General features: G+C 57.8%; 1 protein-coding gene across 1 annotated transcript in view; it reads left to right on the top strand.

Moving 5' to 3' along the window:
• The window catches only part of WNT7B (Wnt family member 7B), a 50,758-nt gene that overhangs the window by 28,576 nt on the left and 8,703 nt on the right, over positions 1 to 13,479 (top strand). Inside the window, exon 3 of the mRNA XM_032139169.2 lies at positions 12,209 to 12,480. Within this exon, the coding sequence (XP_031995060.1) occupies positions 12,209 to 12,480 (272 nt within the window). The remainder of the gene's footprint in view (positions 1 to 12,208; positions 12,481 to 13,479) is intronic.

Below are 13,479 nucleotides of genomic sequence, written 5' to 3'. Positions count from 1 at the left end.
CAGGCTCACGGGCGCTGGCGTGTTTGGACCTGGCATGACTTTTTCCAATGATCTGTTTATGACAACGGCAGAGAAGAGCTTAGTGTGGAGACGCTGACTCAGCCCGAGCCCGGGCGGGGGCCGGGTGGGGCTGGAGAGAGACAGAGGGACAGAGAGGGACCAAGGGACCCAGAGGGAGAGCGAGAAACAGAGGGGGAAGGACAGAGACGTGTGGAGAGACATATAGCAGTACACCTGGCACACACACACACACATGCACACACATGCACCCATGTGCACACCGCACACACATGCACACTGTACACACACACATGCGCATACACATGCACACTGCACACACATACATGCCTGCACACATGTGCACACTGCACACACACGCACATACATGCACACATATGCAGCACCCACTCAGGCTGCACCCAGGCCAGGACCATGGGGCCCAGGATCCAGGCCTGCTCGGAGATGGGTAATATTAATAAAAGTGGCCCAGACGCATCCAGCACTTTTACGTTCCTACCCGTCCTGAGCCCTCCACTGCCTCAACTCACCCACGTAGGACCCCACGAGGTGCGTGCTGCTATCACCTTCATGTAAGCCACAGAATTAGGCGCAGGGTGTGAGGCAGCCTGTCCAGCCCTCCCTGGCCAGAGCGCACCTCGGCCCCGGGTGGTCCAGGCCAGGATTGCAGCAGGGCCAGGCAGGCCAGGGCTCTGCGCTTCTGATCCTTCAACTGCACAAGCAGGGATTGGGGCCAAGCTGTGGCCTGGAGGCTTCTCTGCCCGTGCCTTGGTCTCTGCCTCCACCCCGATGACCCCAGCCTGAGCTCTGTGTGTGTCAGGGACGCAGATCCCAGACTAGCTCAGGCAGTGAGTTATCCCCCTGTGACTGAGTCCTGGCTGGGGTCAAAGGGCAGGCTGGGGCGTGGACAGCCACAGGGGGCCATTGTGGGGCCCCACCTGGGCTCTGAGCTTCTCTTCCAGCTTCTGTGCCCAACAGCCACTTCAAGCCGTCTAGACCAAGACCCCCAGCCTGGACACAGGGGCCACACCAGCTGGGCCGGGTAACACCAGGAGCTGCGGGTGTGGCCCGGGGGTGTCTCCTCACCTCCCTTGGTCTCAATCTCTACACCAGTAAACTGGGGAGGGGGGACAGTACACCCCCGTCCAGCTCTAGGCTGTGAAGAGCCTGGGAATCAGGTGGGGTAGGGGGCAGATGGGGGCTCAGATAACCAAGGAGCTCCCCAGCCAGCCGTGTCCCAGGGACCCCTCCCCAGCCAGGCCTCAGGGACCCCACCCCACCCTGCATCCCTACCCTACCTCAGCCCCAGCAGTCCTCCTCCCCTGACCTATTCTTCAGGGAAGTCTATCTCACAAAAGCTCCCCTGCTAAAGGGATTTTAAAGAACCCACGACACCAGGCCTCATCCCATGGTAATGGGGAAGCCGAGGCTCGAGGAGTGACGGCCTTGGCCAGGGTCACGGAGCACAAGCCCCAGTTCCATGGGGGGTTGGCCCCGGGAGGTGGGGGCTGGGCAATGCTGGGGCATCTTCTCGGTGCCAGGCTTGAGTTCCCACCTGCCCCTCGCCTCTCTCCTGCCATCCCTGGGCACCTTAAACCCCCTGTGGCCGAGGCAAACTCCTTCCACTTGATCCTGTCCAGCTTCCTGGTAACAGCGCCCCACCAGCTGCCCTCACTGCATTGGGGTCCTCACTGCAAAAGAGTCTGCACTCTTTTTTTTTATTTTTACTTTTTTGAGACAAAGGCTGGACTGTCGCCCAGGCTGGAGTGCAGTGATGCGATCTCAGCTCACTGCAACCTTCACCTCCTGGGTTCAAGTGATTCTGCTGGCTCAGCTTCCCGAGTAGCTGGGATTACAGGCCCCTGCCACCACACCAGACTAATTTTTGTATTTTTAGTACAGACGGGGTTTCACCATGTTGGCCAGGCTGGTCTCAAACCCCTGATCTCAGGTGATCTGCCCGCCTTGGCCTCCCAAGGTGCCGGGATTACAGGCGTGAGCCACTGCGCCCGGCCCTTCTGCACTCTTTTCTCCCTAAACCCCCTCACCCGATCCACTTGCTAATCCCGTTAGCTCTACCCTGAGACTCTGAGACCTGGCCACTTTTCACCACCTCTACCTGGCGGGTCATCAGCATTTCTTACCCAAACCCTTGCACAGGCCTCCCAGTGGGTGGGGTGGAGGGTCCCTTTCAATGTAAGTCAAAGTGACACCTTCCAGGGGCTTCCATCTTTCCAGAACAAAGTCCAAGGTCTTCTCCGAGGGCAACATGGTACAGCCCCCAAGGACCATCCAGCACTTCATCATCACTGAGCTCTGCTGGGACAAACCACTCATGCTCAGCTCATTCTCACCTCGGGGTCTTAGCATTGCTGTTCCCTCTGCCTGGAGCACTGTTCCCTGCACCTCTGTGTTCCTCACCTCTACCATCCTTCGGGACCCACCTTCAGCATCCCTTCCTGAGAGGAGCCCTCATTGGCCACCCTGCACCCCAGTCCTTCCAGCCACCCTGCCCTGCCGGCTCCTCTGTGGCTCTGACCGCTGGCCTCTGGTGGCACTGTCTGTGAGCCGCTCCCAGCCTGTCTGCTCCCCGGGTTCGGTGTATTGGTCCTGCCCTGCTGTGTGCTAGGCCTTGCACTTGACCTTGGGCAACGACTTGATGGATGGGAGGCTGAGAGCCTCACCCATGGGATTCTGGGAGGTCCGGCCGGGAGGGAGGCTGTACTTGGTGCCGGGGACAAGGTGGCAATAACGTGAGTGTTACAGGCAGTGTTGCGCGTGTGTAGAGTGTCAGAGGCTGGCACAGGCAGGCGTGGCACCCAGGTCAGTGAGGCACAAGGCAGACTTTGCAGCTTTCCCTGTCCCAGTGGGTGTGGAGTGGGCTGAGCACAAACTCTGGGGTCCCGGTCAGATCCTGGCTTGGTGTCTCACCTGCTGTGTCACCTTGGGCCAGTCGCCTGCCTCTCCTGAGCCCAGTGTCCTAACTGTGAGGTGGGGGGTCTTAGTTCATAGCCTTGGGGCCTCAGGGAGGGTTTAAATTGAGTAGCACATGGGTGTGAAACCCTCTGAAAGCCATCCATTGCCCCTATGTGTCCATCACAGCTTCACTGAGATCTAATTCACATACTTTACAATTCATCCATTTAATGTGTACAAGCCCACAGTTTTTAGTATATCCAGAGTTGTGTAGCTGTCACTGCAGTTGATTTTAGAACATTTTCATCACCCCAGAAAGAAACCCTGTGGCTTAATCAGTCCCAGTCCTCTCTCCCCTGGCAACACTAAGGTGCTGTCTGTCTCTCCAACTCCTGTTCCTCTGGGCATTTCTTTCTTTCTTTCTTTTTTTTTTTTTTTTTTTGAGGTGGAGTCTCGCTCTGTCGCCCAGGCTGGGGTGCAGTGGCACGATCTCGGCTCACTGCAAGCTTCCGCCTCCCGGGTTCACGCCATTCTCTTGCCTCAGCCTCCCGAGTAGCTGGGACTACAGGCGCCCGCCACTGCACCCAGCTAATTTTTTGTATTTTTAGTAGAGACGGGGTTGCACCGTGGTCTCGATCTCCTGACCTCGTGATCCTCCCGCCTCGGCCTCCTAAAGTGCTGGGATTACAGGCGTGAGCCACCGTGCCCGGCCTGGGCATTTCGTAGAAATGGAATCACACTATATGTGGCCTTTGGTGTCTAGCTTCTTTCACTTGGCATGGTGTTTTGGGGTTTTTTGAGGTGGGGGTTGAGATGGGGTCTCACTTTGTTGCCCAGGCCGGAGTGCAGTGGTGTGAACGTGGCTCACTGCAACCTTGACCTCCTGGCCCAAGTGACCCTCCTGCTTCAGCCTCTTGAGGAGCTGGGACCACAGGCATGTGCACCACCATACCTGGCTATTTGTGTGTGTGTGTGTGTGTGTGTGTGTGTGTGTGTGTGTGTGTGTGTGTGTGTGTGTGTTTTGGTAGAGACAGGGTTTTGCCATGTTACCCAGGCTGGTCTCAAACTCCTGGGCTTAAGGCATCTGCCCGTCTCGGCTTCCCAAAGTGTTGGGACTACAGGCGTGAGCCACTGTGCCCAGCCGACCAGCTGATATGTTCGAGTTTTATCCACACTGGAGCATATATCAATACTTCATTCCTTTTTAAGGCTGAGTAATATTCTGCCGTATGGATAGAACACATTTTCCTTATCTTTTCGTCCATTGATGGACATCTGGGTTGTTTCTACCTTGGGCTGTTACAAATAAGGATACTGTGAATACTTCTGCACAATATATAAGTGGGTGCCTGTTTCATTTCTCTGAAGTGTATGCATAGGAGTGGTGGTGCTGGGTCACATGGTGACTCTACATTTAAAAGTTTTTGAGGAGCTGCCCAACTTTGCCACAGTGGCTGCAGCATCTCACACTGCCACGAGCATCTCACACTGCCACGAGCATCTCACACTGCCATCAGCATCTCACACTGCCATCAGCATCTCACACTGCCACCAGCATACAGGAGTCCCCATTTCTCCACATCCTCACCAACACTTGGTATTGTCGGTCTTTTTTGCCTTTTATTCCTAGTGCGTGTGAAGTGCCATCTCATTGTGGGTTGGATTTGCATTTCCTTGACAGCTAATGATGCTGAGAATCTTTTGTCTGCTTATTGAATGTTTTTATACCTTCTTTGGACAAATGTCTGTTCAGGTCCCTGACCTACTATTTTTTAGCTTTTATTTTTTGATTGAAAATTAATACGTAATATTACACATATTTATGGGGTCCATGTGATATGTTGATACATGTATACAGTGTGTAACAGTCAAGTCAGGGTATTTAAGATTTCCTTCCTTTAGAATATTTATCATTTCTGTGTGTTGAGAATATTTCCAGTTCTCTCTTCTGGCTGTTCTGAAATACACAACATGTTGTTGTTAACTGTAGTCACCCCACCGTGCTGTCAGACACTACACCTCACTCCTTCCACCTGTGTGTATTTGTACCTCTTTTTTTTTTTTTTTTCAAGACAGATTCTTGCTTTGTTGCCCAGGCTGGAGTGCAGTGGTGAGATCTTCATTGACTGCAACCTCCCCTCTCCCAGGTTCAAGCGATTCTCCTGCCTCAGCCTCCCGAGTAGCTGGTATTACAGGCGCACACCACCACACCTGGCTAATTTTTGTATTTTTAGTAGAGACGGGATTTCACCGTGTTGGTCAGGCTGGTCTTGAACTCCTGACCTCAGGCGATCTACCCGCTTCGGCCTCCCAAAGTGCTGAGATTACAGGCGTGGGCCACCGCACCCAGCCATCTTTGTACCTGTTAACCCACCTTTCTTCATCCTCCAACACCCTCCCCAGCCACCGGTGTCTGTCATTCCACTCTCTACCTCAATAACATCAACTTTTTTAGCTCCTCCATTTGAGTGAGAACATGTGACATTTGTCTCTCTGTGCCTGGCTTCTTTTACTTCACATGATGACCTGCATGCCACTGCAGGGATGACAGGGTTTCATTCTTTTTCATGGCTGAGTAATATTCCATTGTGTATCTATGCCACCATTTCTTTATCCATTCATCCGTTAGTCTTTCTTTGTCCTAATTGAGTTGTTAACCATTTTATTATTGAGTTGTAGAAAATGTCATTTTTTTTTTTTTAGACGGAGTCTCGCTCTGTTGCCCAGGCTGGAGTGCAATGGCGCAGTCTCGGCTCACTGCAACCTCCACCTCCTAGGTTCAAGCGATTCTCCTGCCTCAATCTCCCATGTAGCTGGGATTACAGGTGCCCGCCACCATGCCTGGCTAATTTTGTATTTTTAGTAGAGCTGGGGTTTCACCATGTTGGCCAGGCTGGTCTCGAACTCCTGACCTCAGGTGATCCGCCCGCTTCAGCCTCCCAAAGTGCTGCTGGGATTATAGGCGTGAACCTGGGCTGTGCCCAGACAAAAATGTCATTTTTTAAAAAGAGGAGCAAGTACAGGAGGATAATTGAACCATGTGGGCCAGAAGCACAGACCCATGAGCACAGGTTCACATGGCCACTGGTGGGCACTGCCTCCAAGGGTCAGCCCAGGTGTATGCCCAGGGACACGTGCCGACACGCACACCTGCTGTCCAGGGATGCCCAAATGTGTGTCTGCCCACAAAGATCCCAAATATGTAGTGTGTCACACCTGCAGGCATGAAGCTCAGGTCAGCCTGCCCCCAGGACTGTGTGTGCCCTTCTGGCCAGATTGGAGCAATTCTCTCATTTTGCAGGTAGGGAGACAGGGACACAGAAAGGCCCCTCCACCAGTCTGAGGTCACTCAGCTGGCCAATTTCAGGGTCTGGACTTGAAGGCAGGGTGTCAGACTCTGAGCCTCCCCCTTGCTTCCAGAAGGCTCCGGGAGCATATGTGACCCCCAGACCTTTGCCCTCACCTCAGTCACTTGAGAACCTCATGTTCTGGATCCCCCATTTCCTGAGCTGCTGTGTGACCTCGGGGAGCATGCTGCCCATCGCTGGGCCTCAGGCTCCTTGCTGGGGATGGAGGAGCTGCACTGGATGGTCCCCGAGGGCCTTCCCAGCACTGAGGCTGCAGACTCCTGGCTCTCCTCCTAGGAGGGCACCAAGTGCCTCTCCCACCTCCTCCTCCATGCAGTTAATCAGGTCATTAGGAGCCCAACCATGGCTTTCTAACAAAAGTGTGCTGGCCCCTATGGACGCTAGGAAGCGGCAGGGAGCTTGAGTGGATAGCGAGGAGTGGCAGCTGTGGCTGGGAGGGTGGACTCAGCCCCTAGCTCTGCCCTGAGGAGAAGAGGGGGAAGCCTCATCCTGCCCAAGCCCTGGCTTTGTGCAGGAGACACGTCTGCTCTTTCTAGAAGCTGCTCACAGAGATCTGCCAGGATCCCCACCATCCTCCTTATGGTCAGAGTGAGATGACTGTGGATGAGGGCCCAGCTCCGCCCCAGCACACCCCCCTTTCCCTGGACATCAGGGTCTGGCTGGCACTGCAGGGGCAGGGCAGGGGGCTGCGTCTCCTCCCTCTGAGCCTGTCCTGGGCCCAGCCAGGGGGCCCAGTGAGGGCTTGAGTTCAAATAACTTACAGAAAAGAGAGCAGAGCTGGAGGACCCTTGTATGGCCAGGCAATTTCTGACCCAGCAGCCTCCATTTACCCACGTGTCTCTGAGGACTCTGCTGCTCTGATACTCTGGATTTGAGCGGACAGCTGGGCAGGGCCGATGGGGCTGGCCTTGGGGAGGAGGCTGTTTCCAGCCCAGTCTGCATGGAGCACGGAGAGATGCCTGGGTCTGTCCTGGAGTCCTTTCCTGCATCTGGTCCACCTACAGCCGGCCCTGGACTGTCCACCATCTTGGTGATGTGGGTACCACGCCCATTGGTCCTGTTTGCTCTCAGAGCTGGCAGCTAGGGCTGTGCAGCAAGTGAGGATTTTGAGTTCCATGTGTCAAATGGGAACACAGGCTCAGAGTGGGTTGGTAACTTGCCGAGGCACCAGAGATAGACTGCACTGGAAACAGTGAATCCTGCAGCAGGGCTGGAACCTTCAGGACCATTACTCAGAAACCCACCCAGTGCTTTTGAGGGCTGTGGGGTGAGGGGTGGCCAGAATATAGCCTGCGCTGGCATTTTCTAGGGATACTGCTAGATGCTGCTGCTGGCTCTAGAGTCTGGGGGTGCAGATCTGTGCTTGGGTGGGCTGTGGGTCTTCAGAGAGGCCCTAGGCCTCCCAAGACCCAAGTGTACCAGCAGGACAGCTGCCGGCCCCAAACAGAGCATCCATGCTGCCCTCATCCAGCTTCCCCATCACCACGCACATCTAGGGCAGCTGCTGAGCTCAGATGGCTGTGGTCACCCCCATGGGCCTATTGCAAATCCCTTCCTGCTTTGAAGACTCAGTTTTCCCATCTGTGAAATGGGTCTGATCAGAATGGGGCTGTCTTGGAGATAAGGTGGTGTGGGGGACGTGCCCAGCCCAGACCTGCTCATGCATGGGATTTGGGAAACAGCGATGGGTGGGAGGTACACAAAAGAATCAGATGTGGATCCTGCCCATCACTCCTGCAGCCAGAGGGACACCCAGTGAGAGCCCAGAGGAGGGCATGCCCACCACAGTGGGCATTCGGGGAGGAGGGAGCCTCCCTCCCTGCATCCAGAGCCTGAGTAGTGCATGGATATGTGGGAGGGTGGGCAGGTATTCCAGGAAGGGAGGGGGCTGCTGTCCCCCAGGGCAGGTGGCAGGAAGCCAGTAGGTCCTTTATTCAGGAGTAGTTACTGTGCACCAGAGGTGGCTGCCCCACCTGCAGGCGGTGGTGGGCGAGGACCGGTGGGGTCAGGCCTTCGGGGCCAGGCCAAGGCACTGGAAGTTGTTTCAGAGGCCTTGGGGGCCACTGACAGCTGCTGAGCAAGGCGCATGGGTCCAGGCTGTCTGCACCCGCTGCAGAGGACCGGCTTCTAAGCGCTGGCTCGCTGTCAGCCTGGAGGAAGCATGGCGTGTGCACGGACTGGCAAGGTGCCCCAGTCACAGCCCCAGGAGTGACTTGGGGAGGGACACGGGGGAAGCCTGCAGCCCTTCCCACTACACACCCAGGCACACCCTTGGAGTGGGCGTTTAGGTCTGTAACATGGGGTAACGGGCCCTGCCCCGTGGGCTGTTGTGAGAAACCGGACGACACAGTCAAACGTGCCGGGCGCACGGGAGCCCGCAGTCCACGGCAGCGACTCTGGCCGGACCTAACGTCGTTCTTACTGATTCTGCCAAAACTACGACTCTCTGCAGCTCACCTTCCCCCTTGTCTCCGTGACGAGAGACCAGAGGGTTTGGCTCATTAAAAGCAAATAAAAAAGGAATTAGCGGGAGCGGCAGGCGATGAGTAACCAGTGAGTAACCGAGTCTGAGCCTGGGGCAGGCATAGCCAGGTGAGAGCGGGCGCTTGCGGGAGGCTTGTGGGAAGCGTCCTCCAAGTGTGCAGAGCCAGCCGTGGCCCTGCCAGCCTACTCAGGGACTTCGGGACAGTGGCATCCCCTGACCCGCTCTGCAGCCTTCCCATGGGGCAGGAAGAGGAGGGTCACAGGCTGTTGTTCCAGGACCTCTGAGGGGACATCTACATCTGTCCTCAAGGTCCACCGGCTGGGCCCGCACAATCATTTGGGGTTCCTAGACCCCCCTCCATTGGGTGACACGTGCCCACTCCAGAGCCAGCTCAGCCTCCCTGGAGTTCCTGCAGAGCCTGCCTGCAGCTGCGCCTGCCCCCCAGGTCCACAGACTGTCCACAGGCAGCATCTTCCCTGGGGGCTGCACAGCCCACATCCCTCCTCTTCTCCTGCCCCAGGTCACCCTTAGCCTCAGAGAGGCCAAGCTGGGGGCAGAAGGACCTTCCAGGGCCCCCGACCCCAGGCGCTTTGCTCCTCCATCAGCCTTCCTGGCCTTTGAATTCATTCCCTGGGTTTGAATCTTGCTCCAGCCACTCTCTGTGCCTCTGCTTCCTCCTCTGTAAACTGGGAATCATGGTTGGACGCGCCTCATCCTAATGTCCAGGTGAAACGGGAGCGCGTGTGAGGGCTGGGTGCGCGCCTGGCGCACGGGGAGAGCCCTGAGGGTGGGCTACGCTGGTGCTGGTGCCGACCAGCCTCTGAATGTTCGGGAATCCACGCCTGTGTGGCCAGGCAAGTGCCCTGACGTCCAGCCCTCCCCAGCAGCTGGCCCTGGCACCTGGACAGAAAGTGCCACGTGCTTGTGAGACATTCTCCCCCTTCTCTATGGCCACGCTTGACCTCACCAAACCCTTCCACAGCTCGGCATCTTTGCCTCTGTGTGCCCACGCCGGGAGTGCATGCCTGCCACAGCCACACATACACCACGCACACACACACAGAGCAAGCGAATCCATGCTCCTTGTTAAGACTGTACCTACTTAAGATGTAACCTCCTCCGGGAAGCCTTCCTTGACTCCACAGAGGTAGGTCAGTGAATCCTTTGAAGTGCCATGACCCCTCTGTGGCCCTTCTCCACCCTTTACTGGGATCCCCCTCTTGGTTTATTGCCCCCTCTCCCTACCCCCATGAGATTTCTGAGGCTTTCTTGCCAGCAGGCCCTGCTGTGCTTGGGCAATGCAGACAGAATGGGGCGTTTAATACCCTACTTCACACCTCATGCATGGGCTTCCCTTCGGGTCATCTTGACCTAATTTAGACTCGGGGAAGTGGGTTCCTATATCCTCCTGGCCCTGGCCCAGGCAGGGAGCGGGCAGTGTGGGTAGGCAGCAGCCAGAGGAGGAGAGGTTGGCAGGATGAGGCCCTTCGAAGGCAGGGGCTGTGCTGCCTGTAGCTCAGAGGAGGCCGATCATTGCAGTCTCGGACCTTGCTGGGGAGGGAGGGATGCTGGACACCACTCTCCCCTTAGTTCTTATCAGGAAGGAAGTTCCTAGGAAGCCGTGGCTCCCTGCATGACGGCAGACAGACAGCCCACCACGGCCTTCTCCTAAGGCTGGTGGGCCCCACCCCAGGCCTCACCCTGATGGAAGATACCCTAGGGGAAGAGGGACCCCACCTGGCTGAGCCCCCAGCAGGCTAGGAAGTGGCCCCAGAGCATGCACACAGCCGCTAGCACAAAGCTGGACATGCCATTGGTGCTCAATGGCTGTTCATAGAACAGACCTGACTCGACTCTCAGTCTGTGGGCTGTCACCTCAGCCCCAATAACAGGCACAGCAGTGGGCAACTGAGGGCTGTGCAGGTGCTCGCAGGTGCTGGGCAGAGGACTGTGCCATGCCAGTGGCGTGAGTCTCCAGCTGCCCTCTCCTAGGCTGAGCACTGGCCCTGTTCTGCCTGTTGCTGAGATGGGCAGGGAGGTTCCCGCTCACTGGAGTTTGGCTCTTGGTCCTCCAGCTGGCATGGTTGAGCCTGCTCGGTGTCCACATGGGCCAGGCACTGGGGACATAGAAATGACACGGACTCAGCCAGGGGCAGGTTGAGAGGGACCCAAGAGTCCAGAGCCAGGATGGAAGGATGCACAGGGCCTGGCCTGGAGCTGGGGGAAACAAAGAGGAAATGAGAGCTGAAGCTGCCCACCTCAGGGGCCTTCGGACCCATACAGAAGTCCCCACCTGTAGGGCTCACCAGGGAGAGGGTGTCCGGATCTGGGTCAGATCTGGAACTGAAGGGTCAGGTACCAAGTGCTCCCTTCTGGCTGGGGGTCTGGGAAGGCTGCCTGGACAGGGAGGCCTCAGACCCTGGCCTTGGAAGGTCCTTGGGATTTGGGTATGAAGTGGGAGGGAATTCCACCAAAAAGACCACATAATCCCCAGGGGATGTGAGCAGCGCCTGGAAGGACTGAGTCATTGTTCTGGGGAGAGAGGGCTGAGGCAGCCAGCGGGCATTGACCTGGGACCCTCCCCTCCCAGCTCAGCCGTGGGCTTGGCTCTACCAGCAGAGGGAAGCAGCGAAGGTGCCAGCGAGGGCCCTGGTGAGACTGCCCTTGGAGGGAACCAGCTGGTGGCTGGGGGAATGGAGGAGGCAGGGAGGACTGCTGCCCAAGTCCAGGCAGTTCTGGGGCCCCTGGGTCAGGCAGGGGTATTAGGAGGAAGTGAGGAAAAGAGGCCGAGGATCTGGAGATGGACTGAAGGTGGGTGGACCGAGAGGGAGATGGCAACAAAGAGCTTCTGAGCTGTGTGACTTCTGCCTGGGTTCCTGGGTGGGGATGAGGCCCCCCCCCCATGCTCCCCGTGGCCCCAGCTTCCATCAGCCATGCGTGCCTGGTCCCCACGGGGGTCAGTGCAAATGCCCGTTCATGAGGAAGGTCTCCTGGGAGGCTGGCAGAGGGGAGGGGCAGAGGCATGGATGCCCATCCCCCTCCACAGGTCCCCACCGCTCACTCTCAGGGCTAGAGAAACTGGGCCTCTCCCGCCCATAGTCTTGGGAACAGGGAGAGAAGCTGTTGGCAGCACTGCATGCTGGAGGGCGGTCGCAGGGTGCACTGGGGCCTGCTGTGTACCAGGCACTCGCAGGGTGACCTGGGGCCTACTGTATACCAGGCGCTGCCCCCACTATAGCCTTGAGAGGTGGCTCCCATCAACCCCACTTTGGTGAGTCAGAGGCTCAGAGGGGGGCAAGCGATGAGCCCAGGGTCACACAACCAGCCAACCTCAGGTGGATCGAGGCCTGGCACCCCGATCCCTGAGCCCACCTGGCCCAGGGCCTGGGGTCTCACCTTCTGCACCTGTCTGTCCCCGCAGGGAGCCGTGAGGCTGCCTTCACGTACGCCATCACTGCGGCTGGCGTAGCGCACGCCGTCACCGCTGCCTGCAGCCAAGGCAACCTGAGCAACTGCGGCTGTGACCGTGAGAAGCAGGGCTACTACAACCAAGCCGAGGGCTGGAAGTGGGGTGGCTGCTCGGCCGACGTGCGTTACGGCATTGACTTCTCCCGGCGCTTCGTGGACGCTCGGGAGATCAAGAAGAACGCGCGGCGCCTCATGAACCTGCATAACAATGAGGCCGGCAGGAAGGTAGGGTGCGGGTGCAGCTGGTGCGGGCGTTAGCTGGGACCACTGTATCACCCGCTGACCTCTCGGAGCCTCAGGCTCCTCTTCTAGCAGAAGCAGTTGAGTCGCCGTAGGTGTGCAGCAGGTGGGGCCGTCCGGGTCCTCCACATGCGTGGCTCTGAGCCTCCCGACACCTGGAGGAGGCTGTCCCCATCCGGAGATGTGAGAGCCGAGGCTCTGAATGCTGACGCGATACTCACAGCCCCCAGCTAAGACGGGGACCCCATTTCCATGCAGGGTGTGAGCTGGGCTTGTCTGGGGACCCGGTGGGGGGAGGTCCCAGGCCACAGCCCATGTCCCTGCCCTTGGCGTTCCTGGTCCCAGAGGTCACATCAGCACACCAGGAAAGACTTCCTGGCAGAGGCAGCCTTTTTACTCAGCAAGGAAGGGATGCCCCCAGGAGGCAGGAGTAGCCTGAGGAAGGTGGAAGCTGTGAGCCGGGGGCTGCTGGGGAGCAAGCCGCTCCTGCACGGGGCGGGACGGAGTGTGGTGGGTGGCAATGGAGGAAATTCAGGCAGGGACACACTGGGGAAGAAGTCAGAGCAAGCCGGGCCCCACCCGCTGGAGATGAGGGCCCCAGATACTGGGCTGGGAGGAGCAGCCGCACGGCGGCAAGATGGCCTGAGATAGGGTGGCCAGCCAAGTGGAACGCCCAGCCAGCTCTGGCTGCGAGGCCTGGGGGCTGCACCCAGGGCAGCAGAGCCTAGGGGGCTCCTCAGATGTGGGACAGACTTGCCATTCCAGGCAAAGAGGAGCTGAAGAATCCCTCGGGCCCAGGAACCATAGCTGAGACCACTGGTCACTCACTGCCCTTTTCTGTGCCAGGTGCTAGGCTGGGCACGGGGCAGAGAGGAATCAGACAGGGCTCTGGCTACATGAGGGGTGCAGGGGTCACACCCAGGATGGTGAGGGCCTGGTTGCATAGGAGAGTGTCAGAGTGAAGCTTTGATGGCCACAGGGCTT

Source organism: Hylobates moloch, unplaced genomic scaffold (assembly GCF_009828535.3).
Source record: "Hylobates moloch isolate HMO894 unplaced genomic scaffold, HMol_V3 SCAFFOLD_19, whole genome shotgun sequence".
Taxonomy (NCBI): domain Eukaryota; kingdom Metazoa; phylum Chordata; class Mammalia; order Primates; family Hylobatidae; genus Hylobates; species Hylobates moloch.
Note: the sequence above shows the minus strand (reverse complement) of the source record. Positions and strands in the feature narration are given on the sequence as shown.